At 44.4% G+C, this 17166-nt stretch overlaps 1 protein-coding gene and 1 long non-coding RNA gene across 3 annotated transcripts in view; one reads left to right on the top strand and one right to left on the bottom strand.

Moving 5' to 3' along the window:
• Positions 1 to 3592: 3592 nt before the first annotated feature.
• Positions 3593 to 11889, top strand: LOC118986580 (uncharacterized). Its single transcript, XR_005066411.1, has 3 exons — positions 3593 to 3602; positions 9842 to 9845; positions 11546 to 11889. It is a non-coding gene; the product is annotated as an uncharacterized LOC118986580 (long non-coding RNA).
• The window catches only part of UPK1B (uroplakin 1B), a 31485-nt gene continuing 21584 nt past the window's right edge, over positions 7266 to 17166 (bottom strand). For both annotated transcript variants that reach the window (XM_037045545.1, XM_037045546.1), the window contains exons 6-8: positions 16951 to 17130; positions 11419 to 11502; positions 7266 to 8185 (exon numbers count right to left, since the gene is read on the bottom strand). In XM_037045545.1, coding sequence (XP_036901440.1) covers positions 8135 to 8185; positions 11419 to 11502; positions 16951 to 17130 — 315 coding nt within the window. In that variant the 3' untranslated portion in view covers positions 7266 to 8134. The remainder of the gene's footprint in view (positions 8186 to 11418; positions 11503 to 16950; positions 17131 to 17166) is intronic.

The following is a 17166-nucleotide window of genomic DNA, read 5'->3' as shown; positions in this document are numbered from 1 at the left end:
CAGTGATTTGGGAGAGAAGCCAGCGGCCAGTACCGCTGAGCTTCCTGGGGAGGGGGCGGGGCCGTGGGAGGATAATCGGAGGAAGGTGATAGGAGATGGATACTGAGTCGAGAGAACAAAAAAGTGCTTTGTTTGCCTAGGTGAATGGACTCGTATATAATGCAGATATGGATGTTCTCAATCACCACACCACCTAGCCCTAGGGTCTCTCAATCTGTCATCATTATAACACTTTTTAAAACTTATCCTGAATGAGTGCCAGCCAAAAGGTGTAAATAATATCCTTCCCAAGCAGGAAGAGGGAGGAAATGGGCTCCCAAGAAAGACAGCAATCATCAGCCAAGTAGAGAAGGAGAATCTGAATGAAAGGAAATTATGTTTTTCAGACATGATAGGTTTGTCTGGGGCTGGCCTGGTTTAACTTTAACTCAGTAGGGACAAGTAAAAACTTTATATATTTTTTATAATATATTTTATTGATTCTGCCATTACAGTTGTCTCATTTCCCCTTCATTCCCCTCCATCCTGCACACCCCCTCTGCCCACATTCCCCCCTTTAGTTCATGTCCATGTGTCATAAGTTCTTTAGATTCTGCATTTCCCACACTACTCTTGCCCTCCCCCCTATTTTCTCCCTACCGTCTATGCTACTTATTCTCTGTACCTTCTCCCCCCTTCTCCTCCTCCCACTCCCCTGTTGCTAACCCTCCATGTGATCTCCATTTCTATGGTTCTGCTCCTGATCTAGCTGTCCTCTTAGTTTGCTTTTGTTTTAGGTGTGGTTGTTAATAACTGTGAGTTTGCTGTCCTTTCACTGTTCATATTTTTTGACTCCTTTTTCTTAGATAAGTTCCTTTAACATTTCATATAATAAGGGCTTGGTGATGATGAACTCCTTGAACTTGACCTTATCTGAGGAGCACTTTATCTGTCCTTCCATTCTAAATGACAGCTTTGCTGGATAGAGCAATCTTGGCTTTGCTGGATAGACCAACCTTTGTAGGTCTTTAGATTTATTGACTTGAAGTACTTCTTTCCAACCCCTTCTTGCCTATGAGGTTTCTTGAGAAATCAGCTGACAGTCAGATGGGCACTCCTTTGTAGGTGACTGTCCCCTTATCTCTTGCTGCTTCTAGGATTCTCTCCTTCATTTTGGTCTTGGCTAATGTAATTATGATGTGCCTTGGTGTGTTCCTTCTTGGGTCCAACTTCTTTGGGACTCTCTGAGCTTCCTGGATTTCCTGGAAGTCTATTTCCTTTGCCAGACTGGGGAAGTTCTCCTTTATTATTTGTTCAAATAAGTTTTCCACTCGTGGCTGTTTCTTTCCCCCTTCTGGTACCCCTATAATCCGGATGTTGGAACGTTTAAAGATGTCCTGGAGGTTCCTAAGCCTCTCCTCATTTTTTTGAATTCTCATTTCTTCATTCCTTTCTGGTGGGATGTTTCGTTCTTCCTTCTGGTCCATTCCATTGATTTGAGTCCCAGTTTCCTTTCCATCACTATTGGTTTCCTGTGCATCTCCCTTCATTTCAATTAGTTTAGCCTTCATATGTTCCTCTAATTTGTGACTATAATCCACCAGTTCTGTGAGAATCCTGATAAATAGTGGCTTGAACTGTGCTTCTGAGAGGCTGGCAATTTCTCGGTTGCTGAGAGTTATTGGCTCTGGGACTTTGAGTTCTTCTTCCACCATCTTTTGGGCTGTTCGTGCCTGTTCTGTAGCAGGATTGGAGCCCTAGGTGTTCACCAGAGCAGGGCAACTCAGTCACTGGGTTGTGACGCTGTATGTGGGGGCAGGGTCAAAGAGGAGCAATGGCGTCCCTTCTGCCGCCTCCTGCCGAGGCCCCCACAGGTGCCGCAGCTGCCACCGTCACCGGGGCCCTCGTGTTTTGTCCCACTGCATTCGAGTGTGCCACCGCCGTCAGCCCTCCACCCCTGGGTTCGCCCCCTGGGGCCTGCGTGGTCCGTCTCACTGTGGGAGAATGTGCAACCGCAGTCAGTCTGCCCCACACCCTGACTGGGTCCAGGCTACTCGTGTGCCTAGGTCTGGGGATCTTTCCTGCCCGCCAGTGCTCCGCTGCTGGCTCCGCCCCTCTTACCGTCCTGGTTGAACGGTTCGTTGTTTTCGGACTTCGTATAATTCAATATTCTGTTCTTTGGCTGCGTCTTTTTCTCCAAACCTTTGTTGTATTCAAACTTGGTTGTGGGAGAAGGCACAGTGTTTCCACCTATGCCTCCATCTTGGCGGACGAGGTACAGTCATTTAAATGACTCATTGTGAAACTTGTTGAGGCAGAAAATAATTTTTCAGATGTTTATTTTGCCACTGTGCCACTTTACCTGCACTAAAAATTGAGGCCCAGTGACCAGCTGCAGGCAGGTGGCCACCTGCCCGATGGCCACCATCCTGCCACCCTGTCACAGCTGGGCAGGAGAGGTTGGTCTCTGAGGAACTGAGCTTTCCTATAATTCCTGCCCTGTGTATTTTTCCTTGTCAGTTGCCACTACGAGACTAAGTTGTTTGCCTTTTGTAGATATGCCTACCAGCATTGCTAAGGAGCGTGTGGATGCTGTCTGTTTGGATATCACTATACTTCACATGAAGGCTGTGCTACTTTGAAATTTTTATTTTTTTTTTCCTTACTACCACTCATAGCACTCTATGGCCTGCAGTGTTTTTACGTGTACTTTATTGATCTTGTGGAATCCTGAGATAAGTAGGGTAGGTTTAGGAAGTAGGGGTGGAGAACAGGTGGGGGACTCTCCAGAGGTCCCATGGCTAGTAAGTGGCCAACTCAGGGCACAAACTCAGGTCTTCGACTATAAAGATCATTACCCAATAATTCCTTCACCTGGCGTCTCTCCTTCTTTGAAGTAGTTTTTTTGAATCTAAATCCCTGTCCTGGCTCCTGGAGAGGGTTGGTACTTCTGGACCTTAAAGAGTACATTCCATTCCCATCTGGTCTTTGAACTTTCCCCCAGACATCCCCCCTGGTGTTTTGGCCCATAGTGCCCTCGCTTCCACTCAAGCTCCTATTGGAACAGTTTCCCCCAAATGCTCTGTGAATGGACTGTCAGGTGTGATGAGACCTTCTGTGCCGGACTCGAAACCTCCACTTTCCCCAAGTCCCACACATGTACAGTCCCTGTGAAAAGCCATGAACATGTCCCACAAGATGGAGCATAGTCAGGCACATTTCATAGTTTTTTGAAACTTCCTTTTAAAAGTCTATTTCTTAGTTTCTTGTATATGTAAGCTGTTGCTTCCTTGAGAAGGTCTGATAGGTGTCAAAGGGGTTGAGAGGACCCACCCCCAGGGGGAATACCTGTACAGGCAGAGTCTTCACCATTCCATTGACAACTGTTGAAGTTGAAATGCAAATAAAATTGAACCCTGCCTGCGTGTTTGGGGGAGTATTTGTGTAATTTTGGACCTTGGGGAGAGGTTGGTAAAGGATAGGGCATAACAATAATTGAATGCCTGCTTCTTACTAGTCAATTTCCCTGTGTTTTTAATTTTAACTTTCCAATAGCCCTGTAGGTACTATACATACTGCAAAGAGAAAACAGATTCAAGTAACTTCCCAAAGTCAGTAAGAGGGTCTCTTGACTCCAATATCTTGATCTCCCCAAACCCGTTGGAATATCATATTGTCAGGATATTATGAGGTTTCTCTGTGAAGGCAGCACAGGCAGATATCATTTGTAGCTAAAAATAATACACAACTTGAGATGTATCCATTAAAATGCCTTATCTTGATGACCCTGGTATGTTTTTCCACTGTGGAGTAGGAGTTTAGCTAGGAAGGTATTACTCATAGCTATTGTTTGAGGGCCAGTTAATTTGGACCAAAATATTGGGTCATTAAACTTATTGCAATAAATTGAAGCAAGATGACATTAGTTGGCGTGTTCCCAGGGATTACGGTCCAAGCAGAGTTCTTTGGACCAGATTTATGTTATAATTTCCTATTGGTATTTCTTACAGGTTGACCCTTTTAATGCACACTTCGCATATCTTTCTGAATTCTCCCAGTTCCACGTAGAGACAGACATAATTTCCTAAGCAGTTTCTGAAAGGTCAGGCGACCTGCCAAAGTCATGCAGAGCTGGGATCTGAAGCCAGGTATCTGACTCCAAAGCTCATGTTTTTAACCGTTTCATGGTCATAGACAACAAATACGTGAAGGCAGGAAATAAGGATGGGCAGACATTTGGAGGGTGTGATGTGCTTCAACCAAAGACCCCTCAGGAACACATCTGCAGAAAAATGAATTGGGATTATGCCTCATTGCAGTGACCAAGAACATACCGTGGGGAACAATGAGGTATCTCAGGAAAAAGGAGTTAGAATCTACGATAGCATTTGGGTTTGTATTGAGTCACTTGGGGAGGGTCCGAGGAAGCAGGAAGTGCTCTGTAGGGGAGACTGTCAGAGAGCGGGGCCAGTTCTGTGACGGGATCTCCATACATTTTATCCGTAGGGAGGGACTAGCAGGGAAATGAAGCTGTAATGGGTGAACCCGTAGCAGCCGCTCGTTCCAGCTAAGAGAGGGTGCATTTGGTGTTTTGTGGGTGGCACAGTGACGTTGTTTTTCTGACTGTGCTTAGAATTATAAAGTGGCCTTGTTTGCCTCATTTTATCTTGGTCACAGAGTAACCTTATCTGAGGTTGGGATTCTGTGCAATTGTTTCCGTCTACTAGGAGAAGAGCATGGCCTTGTTGTGAGTGCCAGTCTAGCTTCTGAAGGTCAGGGGCTTCTCTTATTTTATTTTTCAAGTCAGAGTAGAGGCCACTAGAAAGTAGAGCACGATGGTACCGCTTCTCTTTCAGCCCCCAGACTTGGCCGTTTGTCTCCCTCAGGTGTGTGTGTCGGGAGCGCTGGGGCCTGGGGGTGGGGAGGGTTGGGGAAGGATCTGGAACAGTGCATTTCTCAGGTATGCTGCTTTTTCCTAAGCTGTGTTTGGGTCTCCTCATTGCATGTGGGCACTTGAGCCAAATTATAAAAATGTCACACATGAAAGCAAACTCAATAGCTTACAACTAGCCTCCTTTGGGCTGCTCCTTGGATTTAGTCCTGGTGCAGGATGTGATAAGGATCTGGGTGAGGTGGAGCAGGGAAGAAAAACTAGAGGAAATACTAGATACAGAAGGAGAAAGGAAATTGTTCTGTCAGTAGAAATGAGAAACAAGCTCAGTTTCCAACCCCTCAACCACAGCCCAGCTTGTCAGTCAATTTGGCTGGGATTGGAGTAGAAGAGAGAGGAGATTAGATTTTCAAATTCTCTTGATTATTATGATTCCTTCTTTTCTTGACTGGTATCCAGAGAGTACCTGATCTGCTGCTTAGGAAAGAAGCAGTTTCTATTTATTGCAGCTGATGGGGATAAAAAAAAAAAGCTACAGAGCTGATAATAGGAGCTAGGGCCTTTCTAAGGCTCAGTGTAAACAGCCTGCCAGGAGCCTGGTTGCAAGCTGCGGAGGGAGTGGCCGATCAGGAGAGCGGAATGACCCCTCTGGTGCCGCAATCAGGTAACACTTACCCCCGAGTCAGTCTGACACATGGCTGGTGTTAGGTAAGCATTTTTCCTTGTTTACCTGATAAGCAGGAGGACAGACTGGAAGTGGGAGGTTTCATAAGATGGCTTTGTGTGGACGTGTCTTAAACCCAGCAACCTGCCAGCAGCCGGGCTCTCCAGCTGTCTTTTCCTCCCTGGTCTGATGGGGCTGGAGGTGGCTCTGGGGAGGCTGGGCCTGGGCCTCACCCCGAACAGTGGCTTTGTTCTCACTGTGAGTCCCCTTCTAGCATCAGACCCCAGGGGGAAGAGGGGAAAGGCTGGACTTCAGGGAAGGCAGAGGGGGATAGAAGCAGGAACTGGGCAGAGCAGAAACTGCCCTGAGGTTACACTGAAGACCCTATAGCAGGACGCACAGAAGTCTTAAATGGCTGAACTTTCTGTAGGGGAGTCCTTGGGCCTAGGTCTGTTGTGGCTGAAAGGTGTGTCCTCCCCAGGTGTTGGGGGCTTGGACATGGTGGATACCTCAGTTCAGGGCCTTATTTAGTTTTGGGAGCAGCAGAACCTGTCCACATACATTGTTGGGGGAATCGGCACCTTCTGTGGTGGATGAGGCTCCACTTAGGAAACTAGCTGGAGGGAGTGGGGCATCTGCTAACTGAAGACTCACTCTTTCTAGTTACTTCTTGGCAGAGGAGGCAGGTAGTAAGATTTAAGGAGCAGTAGGTGGGCCATCTTCCCTCACAATAGTTCTTTCCTGCTCCCACGGCTGTCTCGGATTCCACCAATTAAAGATCAATTTCTGTTACCAAGGAAAAACCTACAGAGAAGATTAAGGGAGTGGGCACTAGTTGTCACTCACCCCTTAGTAAGAATTAGTTTTCCAAAAGGTTTTATCTTAATGTAGCTGAGATCCAGTCACAAGGAGAATGGAATTTTGTATGTAAAGCATGAAGCCCTGGAGAGGAAGGCAGGGTGGACAGGACTTGCTCAGCCAGTAGAGAGCAGGAGGACAACGGAAAACCTGGTTAGCAGTGGGAGAAAAAGGCACCAGGACATAGGAGTGTATGTAAGGGGAGATGGGAAAGATGCATTTCAAAGCTTAGCCTGGAGTAAGTTTCTTCTGACTCTTTCTTTCTTCTAAAAGACACAGACGGAACTTTTACAGCCAAGTGTAGGTGTCGTTTATCTTGACACCCAAGCTGTGTCTGGAGAGATGAAGTGAGACGGGCAGGACAGGCCAACTGTGCGTCAGGATGTGTGCCTTTAGCCCCCCAAGGGTACAGCAGAGGCGTGCCCTCTGTTCCTCTCTTGTCAGCCCAACTCACAGGAACCTGGTTGGGGCTGGGGCATTGGGTTACTCCCTCCGACTGAGTCAGCTGGGAGTAGAACCCTGAAGTGACAGGTACATTTTCTTCATAGGACACAGTTCAGTAGTTGGAGTCAGGGATGCTTCCCTTGTTTCCAAGGGCAAGAGAGGAAAAGAACTTGAGAGGGAGCAGCTCCATCACCACTTCTGGGCTTCAGCATAGCAGGAGCGAAAAGCGAAGGTAAATGTAGAAATTCTAACCATTTAATTGTATATCAGGGTTACTGATGTCCAACAGGAAACCACACCCTGTTGCATTTTCCATCTTCTGAACTTTAATTCCCATGAGCCTAATAAGCTCTTGCATTCGTTGGAAAATCCATTTGTTAGACTCATATATGACCAATTAGGACACCGGTAAAAACAAAAGAAAGTGAATCTATTTAAAGGCCCTCTTTATTTATAAGACAGATGCTGAGTTATATGAATTCTCTTCAGGGCCACAAATGAAAACATAGTTCAAAAGGGAAACATTTTGAGAGTAAACAAAAATCATCATAAATCACCTGTCTAGTAGCTGGCTCGCCTCTCCTCTATTTTAAAGCTGTTTCCATTTGAAACTGGTAAATATATGTAAAAGGCCTCTACTTTGTCCCCCAAAGCCCAAAACTTTTAATTAATGGGAGGCTGAGGTTACTAAACACATCAATCTACAATGTCCAAGAGGAAATTCTGAGCATTGCTAACTGAAGATTGAGCGCTGCCCTGGAGAGTGAAAGGATCCCAAAGTGGCATTTAAAGAATCGCCTGAGTCTCCGTATATGGGAGCCACCGTAGAACAAAAGGTGAAAGATGCATAGAAAAAAAGGCACCTTTCCTTGGTTCTTTCACATGGATGATACGGAGATGAGTGAAAGCCTTTGAAAGTGTCTTTTCCAAAGTAGTCAGAAATATAGGCAGATTGGCTGTCCAAATAGACTTGGCTGGCTGTGATAACACAGGCTCCTGTGAATGTTTCTATGCCCCCAAATTAAAAGTGAACGGGGGTGGGAGTAGTTATTACCTCCTTTCCAAAGTCTCCCATTCCTATAATCAATAAAATTTTGTAGGATCCTAGAGCAGGGTAAAAATAGTGCTGAGAATTTCAGGAGCCTGAGAGCCCGAAGGAACTCCATGCCAACTGACGTGGCAACTTGAGTGAGGACACATGTGCCCGGGGGCACACGCGTGGAGTGTCGGGAGAAAGCAGTTCCAGCACCAGGTCCAGAGTCACCAGGGGAAGGCGGGCCCATGGTGACACTGTCTTTTTAATATTCAATTCTGCTCCAGTAGAACATGGTACCCAGGAGAACCCAAAACTAGAATACAAACAAAAAAAAAGGGAAAAAATTAATAAGGAATTGGTTTAGGAACATCTCATACTAGGGAGAAGAATGACGTTAGGCTCATTCAGGCTTTGTGACAAATCTTTAAGGGTACTCTTGCCTAAATAACATCAGTCATTTCTGTGTTAAACTAGCCCCTTGAAACTTCTTCCTTCTTCCCATCAGGGCTTCTGACCTCTACTGCGTTCCTACTTCTGGAGTGTGTCCTTTTGGAATATGAGTTTCTTGCTTCTAGTATGAACTTCTCTTCCCAGGGGACTCTCTCTTTTCCTGAAAGTGCTTGTGATGAACAGCTGCCCTCCAGACACTCAAGATACTGGCCTCGGCCAGGGGTTAGAATATATGGGATCTGTGGCGGATCTGCCAGTCACCCCCTGAATCTGCAAGGTGTTATAATAATGTCCTCGCTGATCCCAGGACTAAAAGATTGAATGAGGTAATGAAGTAGTAATAATAATAGTGGCTGTTTATTGACAACTTACTATATATCAGCCCTTGTTCTAATACCTACACATATAACTCAATTTAGTGCTTCCCAAACCCTCTAGGAAACAGCCCCAGAGAAGAGAAGTAACCCAAGTTCGTAGAACTAGTAGGTGGTGAAGCTGGGGGCCAAGCCCAGGCGGTTAGCTGCAGAGTTTATCCCTTTAACCACCATGAGAAAGCCCTCCATACGCAGCAGTGAACTGGACGTGCCCAAGATCTCTTCTTAAGCACAATTCTTAGGAACCCTGTTGAATTTCTCTATTCCTTGTAAGAAGGGAGTCTGGCCACCTATCTAGTGACTGCTGTGGGGATTTAATGTTAAGAGTATTCGACATAGTGCCTTCTCTGTAGCAGGCCTTCAATAGGCCTAGTTCCCTTTCCTATTTCAAATTTCAAGAGGACTTACACGATCCAGAGTCCAGACCATGTGATGCTTATAGAAATAGCAAAGATTTCAACTAGTCTGGAGTTCTAAGATTCTCACAAGCCTTTAAACATTAGCCCATATAGTTTCTGCCAGCGTGACACAAAACAAACTTCACTGTTATCATTTTTCATTCACTCAACAGGGATTAAGCACTTCTGCCCGCTGTGCTGGGCACTGGTCGCCAGCTTTGGGAAGGGACAAGCCCTCAGGGAGCAGTGGTTCCCAGCGGGAGGTGCGTGCAGGTTGTCTCGGGGGCTCCTGGCAGCGTGGATTGAGGGCTCATAGAAGCCTCTCAAAGGAGCTGATTTTCCCTTCCTGCCTCACTCAGTTTCTCACCCCAAACCCAACATTTATTTTATTTATGTATTTATTATTGAATTCACTGAGGTGACATTGGTTAACAAAATTATGTAGGTCGCAGATGCACAAATCCCAGTATTTCTTCGAGTGCGGCGTACAAACAACTGATGGCCCTTTTAGGGGTCTACAGGGAAAGGATATCTGCGTAACAGTAGCAAGACTTTATTTGCCCTTTCTGCTCTGTTCACGTTTGCACGGATGGTGCAAAGGCAGTGGAAGGAAAAACTGGCATCTTAGCAAGATTCAAGGTGGAGGCACAAATCCTTCAGTGCTATGCACTTGCAGGAGAACAAAATGCCCGTTTTCCTGACAGAAAGGAAGTATGCCTAAAGCAGTTTTGTTGCAAATGGAAACAGGATGGTTGTCTCGAGGAGAAGCACTTGGGTGTTTGAGTTGTGCATCGAACTGCTTATTTTTTCATAGAACACCATTTTTACTTGAAAAAAATGACTTAACAGATGAGCTGTGGTTATTTAGAGTTGGATGTTTGGCAGACATTTTCTTGAAAAGTTGTGAAGTGAGTCTGTCGCTTCAAGGAAAACAACTATTTGTTGCTAGTGATAAATGTGAGCTTTCAAATCAAAATCATAAAACTTGTATTTGTCACCATGAATTTGCTAGCATCCTGATACTTAAATTCTCTTCCAACGTGGCAATATCAATGAATGCAATTTCTTGGTATTGCATGAAGAAATCGACCAACATTTGGAAGATTTCATGATATGATGAATCAATATTTTTCCAAATAACCAATGTATGATGTTATAGAATTGTGCGTGGGTAAAAGATTTATACCAAGTACAAGACAAACCAATGTGATGTATCCTAATGTAACAGCCTGAAGTTCATTGACATAGTTTTAGGGTTCATTGCAACTAACCCTTAAGAATATTACTTGTCAAGTTTTGTCTAATACTGAAGAAGAATATTCATGCTTATTTTTAGGTAAGGCTATTGAAACATTCCTGTTGTTTTTTTGACTGCTTATCTGTCTGAGGGTGTATTTTCTTCAAATCCTTCAACCTAAGCAACATATACAACAGATTGACTGCAAAACCGATGTGAGGATCCAGCCGTCTGCTTCTCCGCCACACATTGAAGAAGGTTTCAAAAACGTGAAACATTTCTCATTGCCCCTTTTCTCATTACCTTTTTGTGGTGGAAAACAGTCACTTTTTCCACAAAAATATCTGGTTAATGCTAACAAGCAGTTGATTTATTAGTAAGTATATTGAAATTTCTGTGTTACTTTTCAATAGTGTAAATGTCGATAAAGATAGCCTCCATAGACGAAAGCTCTTTGAAGATCTTGATATCTTGAGAGAATAAAGGGGTTCTGAAATGAAAAGTCTAGAACTGCTTCCCTAATGCAGTAACTCTTAGTCCTGACAGGAAATTAGAATCATCTGGAAAAATTTAAAAAACGGGCTCTGCAAGAGGTTGGGGTGTGGGCATGCTTTGTTTTTTTCAAGCACCCCTCCACCCCCCGGAGACTTTGATGCATAGCCAGGGCTGAGAACCACCGCTGGACCCTCTTGCTGCATGGGCATCCAGTAACATGGGCAGTCGGAGGGGTGAGACTGGCTGAGGCAGCTCTTTGGAAGGAGATGGGAAAATTAGTGTCTGGCCAGAGCCATCTAGATAGATGGCAGTCTTTGATAGCTCACTGTAATGAGCTAGTGAGATTTGGAGAACCGGGGGAAGCAGGCAAGTGCATCCCAGCCACCCAGAAGAAGGATCTGGTTAACGGGGTGCATCCTTTCCCTGGCAGGGAACCTCCCGAGGGAATCTGCTGGCCTCACTCAGGTGCCAGCAGCTTCCCGAAGTTTTGTTTCCAGGCAGTCTAGTGTGGCTGGGCTAAGCAGGAGCAATCTCAAGTTCTCTCCTTATTATCATCTGCTCAGAAATAACGCACGTGCCAGGTGATACTCACAGTCCAGCAGAGAATGGCAAATCCAAACCAGGCAACCCCCCAGGCGTGCCGGTTCATTGGTCCAGAGATCAGTTCATAGCAACCCTGGAGGAGGGGGAGATTCCACATCAGTGTGAAAGGAAACCAGTAAGAGATGGAGGGGGAAGCAGGCTGTTAAGTGAATCCAAGTCCAGGTTATTTCCACGTCCGCATGCCAGTTATTAACAGTTGTTGATAGTGCTTTGCCCAGGGAATAGAAATGATTCTGTCAGACAGCTTTTCTACATCACCTTTGTTTTTGTCTTTATCATTCAATGTAACTAACAAAGGTCTTGCTATTTTTTGTAATCACCTCCAATTAAAGCTTTCTTAAAAAAAGGTGCTTCTATTTTAGCCTAACATTTTTGTCATATTGAATATGTGAGTAATGTAAAGTATTCTTAATAAAATCTACATTTTTTTCTTTTCCAAAATATGTTATTGCTGATTTGTTTGAGGGCAGTGTTACTTTTGTTTGTTTTTGAATAAACGTGCTTCTGGTCTAGAAAAACCTTTAATCATTGAAGGGACCCCTATACCATGCTTTCTAAATTTTCACTTGATGTCATGTTTCAACACATCTCTTTATTGGTTCTAGTGGGACGTTGAAGAGTCTCAGTGTGTGTGCAAAAAGCTTGATTCATTTTTAGCCATCAGATTATTCATTCACGCATGCCGCAGTCCAGTACGTTTTTACACAGCACACTCTGTTCTAGTCACTATTCAAAGCGTGATACACACGTGTAGGGCTGGACCTGCTCTCTCAGTGACCTCTAAAGCCCTGGGAATCACAGGGAACTCCTAGGAAGTGCAAAAAGCAGGCTGGTTCCCTCAATCAGAGGTTCACAGGAAAATGTCCTCGACAGGCTGACCTTGAAGTTTAGGCCCTGCCTAGTGGCTACAGGTGGCCACTTGAGGTCCTGTCCGTTCTGCCTCAGTCCCTTGTTAATCCACAGGCGTGCCCTGCCTTTGCAATGCCTTAATTTCTCCCCAGCTCATCCTTCTCCATCTATGTTACAGGCATCTCCATTCACCTAGATACTCAAATGAAAAATCTTGGAATTACCCTCAACTGTTTTTCTCTTATTTGACATCATATATAATTCCTTTGGGCCCCCTTTTACAATGTTTCTCAAATCCAACCATGTACTACTTCCTGCTACCATGTTGGTCTACCATGTCCTCCTCACTCCAGAACTACTACAAGACCATTTAACTTGTCTCCCATGGGCCCAAGTCCACTCTTGGAACTCTACTAGTCTTCGCACGATGCCAGAGGGGTCCTTGTAAAACAGAAGCCAGATCACTTCACATCCCTGCTCCAAGCCCTCCAGTGGCTTCCCGTCATCCTTAAAATAGCCTCACAATGGCCTACAGGCCCTGCGTGATATGGCCCTGCCTCTCCCTATGACCCCAGCTTCACTGCCAGAGGCTATTACACCGTAAAGCTAATGAGCTTGAGCTTCAGGGCTGCTATTTGCAAGGACATTCCAAAGCCCCGTACCTAATTTTTTATTTTTTTAACTTTTAAAAATGATTTTGCTTATTTATTTTTACAGAGATGGGGAGGGCGGGAGAAAGACGGGAAGAGAAACATTGATAGGTTGCCTCTTGCCTGCCCCTGACTGGACCTGGCCCACAACCCAGGCGTGTGCCCTGACCAGGAATCAAACCAGAGACCTTCTGCTTTTCAGGATGACGCCCAACCCACTGAGCCACACTGGTCAGGGGAGCCCTGTACCTAACTTTGTGTGGGTATTTTTAATTGTTTTTCCTACGGAGGACCCCTCTCTACAAATTTTATAAGCTTCAGTCCTTACAGGATCTACACCTACCTTAGTCTTCCTCTCTTCCTTCAGTCATTCTGGCCTTGCCGTATGGCTTTGCCATGTTGATGTCCTCGAAGTTCCTCCAAAAAGCTAAGAATGCTCTTTCTTGAGGGCCTTTGCACTTGCTGTCTCCTTCATTTAGAACCCTCTTCCCCAATCTTCTCTAAGTGAGGTGCTCATTTCCTCACCTAATTCAGAACTCCATGCGAATACTATTTCAGCAACGCCTTCCTGACCATGGTAGAGACAAATACCCTTTTCCCCGTGGTTCTCTATTAACAAAACCTGCTTTATTTCTGTCATGGCATTCATCACTACCTGCAATTCATCACGTAGTTGGTGATGTGTTTATCATCTGTCTCTTCAGGGCTTTTGGGGACTTTCTTGACTTTTGAGTCTGGGCTCTGGAGCCAGACTGCTAAGAGGTTCTCCCCTATTCGTTTTTGAATCTCTAGAATCTCTAGAACAATTGTCTAGCACAAAGGAGCCAACTGATAAACATTGATAGAATGAATGAAACATAATGTGGCATAATAATATAACAGCATTGTACATGACAAAGTTGATAATTCACAAACACTCCTGTATCCATTATTCACTTGCTCCTCCAGACAATCCTGAGAGGTGGTCATTCACCCAATAATATGTATGAGTCCCCTTATGTCAGGCGCCAGGCCCTGGGCTGGGCACTCAACTGTGATAAGACAAAAATGGGTCTTGCCCTCATGGAGCTCACAAACAAAAACCCAGTGTTTTCCCTCCTCTTGTCACTTAGTGCCTTTTCGTTATTATAGTGGTGCTTAACTGGACCTTTCTTAGTTCCATCCATCATAACATTCCACAGGTAGTGATCAAAACTTGCACATTGCATTTCTAGGGCATAAGGACCATGATGTATGTGGCCTTTCTGGAAAGGATCCAGCCACATGGTATGAAAAAAAGAGACATTTTTTGAAGGAGATACAAGATACAAGAAACATTGTATGTAGGACAATGATGCCTCAGTCCCCTTCAAAGCAGGCACCTTGGGACCTCACACAGTTCTCCCAAATGCCATCAGCTGCCCTGTTATATTTTCCTAAATTTCATAAGTGGTCTGAAATCTCTTCCCTTTCGAAGGTGATTTTAGTTTTTGGAAAAGCCAGAAGTCACAGGGCGCCAAATCTGGGCTATAGGGGGGCTGAGTCACCTGGGTGATTTGATATTTTGTCAAAAAACTGCAGGAGATGTGATGCATGAGCGGGGGGCATTGTTGTGATGAATCACCAGTTGCCCTTAGCTGTGGCCTTAAGCATCAGTTGAATAGTTTCCGCAGAGCAATGTTCAAACTCGACACAAAATTTGATGCAGATTTATTGCTCTGCTCGCTCAGTCATTTTTAATGTGATCGGCACTCAGCACTCATGTTCACTCAGCGGCATCTACCACCCCCACTGACTAGTACAGTGAAGTTGTCATTGTTCATACGTGTGCATTCCCGTCTACTCTCTTTGGCTGCCAGGGTACATCGATGCTGTGCAAACCGTTCTTTGATACTAACAATGGGTGGGCTTTTCCGAGTCGGACCTCCTAAGAATACGCACATCTGCATCTGAAATGCCATGTATAACCGTGGATGGTTTCTATTATTGCCACACTTATAATGACTTCCCTAATTTTGTTAGCACTCATTTGTACAGTGCACGTCTTGAAAGGCTACAATATGAACATGAAAAAGAGCCATTCATTTTAATTTGCCCACCCACCAAACATTTATTTATCAATACCTGCTTTGTGCCAGGCATCGTGCTAAGTGTTGAAAATACAGAACTAAATGCATGGCCCTCGCATAGACTAATAGAAAAAACAGACTTGCAAACAAGGAATTACCATTTAGTTCAAGGTGGCAACTGCAATAAGAGAAGAGAAGCGTATGAGGTAATGGGGTGGCTTGTGTTGCTTTGTGGAGCAGGATTGATCTAGGAAAAGTAGCAGGCCCTCTAACTCAGAAGAATGGTGATGTGTAAGAATTTGGGAAACAGAGATGGGGAAAGGATTACTAGGTAAAGAGGTGAAGAATGAGTGAGATTGAGAAGTTAGGAACACAGGGAATCAGGGACAGAAAGAGGGATTGTAGAATTCAGGTACTTGACTCTGGAGTGGGGTTGAGTGATAACAAGTTTGTAGTTGTCGCGCAGCTGGTGGGGAGTGGAGGTGGAAATGTTAAGGACAAGGTGTGGCCAAGGAAGTGTAAGGGCTGGTTCTGGAAGGGTTGTAAAATAGGTGTAGCGATCCCTTATGACTAGATTAGAATAGTATTGCTGCGAGATAAAGTGATTATCTGAAAGCAACATCAGATAAGGAAAAAAAACCCATCCTTTTTGCCCCTTTCAAAGAGATCATACAGTTTGTTTGCAATGACAGTGCAATCAAGATATGTCTGCCTGGGCCAGTTCCAGGGTTGAAATACTGAAAGCATTGTATGACTCCTGAGAGTGACAATTACATTGCACATTGTAGTTATAGGCAATACATTTAATTTTTTTACAGCAGTGTAAATATGACTGATTCTAATAATTCAAAAACAATGCTGCTGAAAAGCTAAATGGGGGTTCATTTGAACAGCTCTGCAAAATGATCTGTGTTTTCCTTTTCTGGATGAATGCAACGGATCCTAGCCCAGGCACCCATCTGGGCACGGCCAACGGTCAGCGGTGCTGTGCCCTTCATTCTGGAGGTGCACTTTGTGTTATTTCCTCCAAGACTAAAAAAGCTGACGTTTCTGGATTACTTAATGAACAGGCATGCAACCAACTTTCCTCAAAGTGGTTACTTGCAAAGCAGTGCTCAGCATTTTAGAGGCTGACCATTCATGGGTGAGGATTCTCTTCAGGGCTTTTGGAAGAATTTCCAAGTTCTCTGTGGCTTTGCGTCCAGGCTCTGGAGCCACACTGCTAGCGTTGGAGGCCTCACCTTACCCTTTACTACCTGCAAGACCTTGGGCAAGGTATTTATTGGAATCTCTGTATTTCAGTGCCTCATTCATAAAGTAGAGACTGTACTGCACCCACCTTTCAGCATTAAATTAGTTAATATATGTATGGCATTTGGAATAGTTTCTGACATTTAAGTCCTCAATAATTGTTAGTTTCCATCATCATTATATCATCCTCATTAGGCTGGAGATGCTTTTTAAAAAACCATCTGGATGTTAATTACCTTCTACCCAAATCATTATTCTAATATTTTATTAAGACTATCCTACATTACTACTGTAGGATATTACAATCTGGCTCCAGACTGTAATATCCTACATTATGTGGATATATAATTACTGCATTTACCCTTAGCAATTAACATTGCTTTGGAACAGGCAAAACATTATTTTTTCATATTTTGTTCCTTCCAATTCACATTTTTTAAAAATAGATTTTTGAGGTACCAATTCTATCTATTGTACAGATCATTTTCATTTAAATAAAGTTGGATTTGGCTATTGCTATTCTCATGTTCTGTTAATTTTATTAAAATTTCTCAGATCAGCCCTAGGTTAGCATTCACAAACAGAGAAGAAAACAATTAATATAAGTGATAGGAAAAAGGATGCAGAGCCCCTTACTGAAACACGGTTACCTAGAGTTAACCAGTATGTTTTCCACGGAGCACCGAAGGAACTTCTGGCGGGCGTTGCGGGGAAAGGACCCACCTGACTGTGATAATAACCAGGCACTCCTAGTTTGCAGGCCTCCACGTTGAGAGGTTCTTTCAGCTTGTTCATAACACAGCACTGACGAGGCCAGGGATAGTCAGCATCGTTGTTCTCCGTCCGGAAGGCGGACGTGTATTTCTGCCAGTCCGATGGACCATTCACACCACAGCATCTGTCCTGTCGGCAGATGAGAAACACGAAATTCTCCCCTGT

Source organism: Sturnira hondurensis, unplaced genomic scaffold (genome assembly GCF_014824575.4).
Source record: "Sturnira hondurensis isolate 20B ecotype Veracruz unplaced genomic scaffold, ASM1482457v3 Scaffold0004338, whole genome shotgun sequence".
NCBI lineage: Eukaryota > Metazoa > Chordata > Mammalia > Chiroptera > Phyllostomidae > Sturnira > Sturnira hondurensis.
This window is presented reverse-complemented; position numbering and strand designations above follow the sequence as displayed.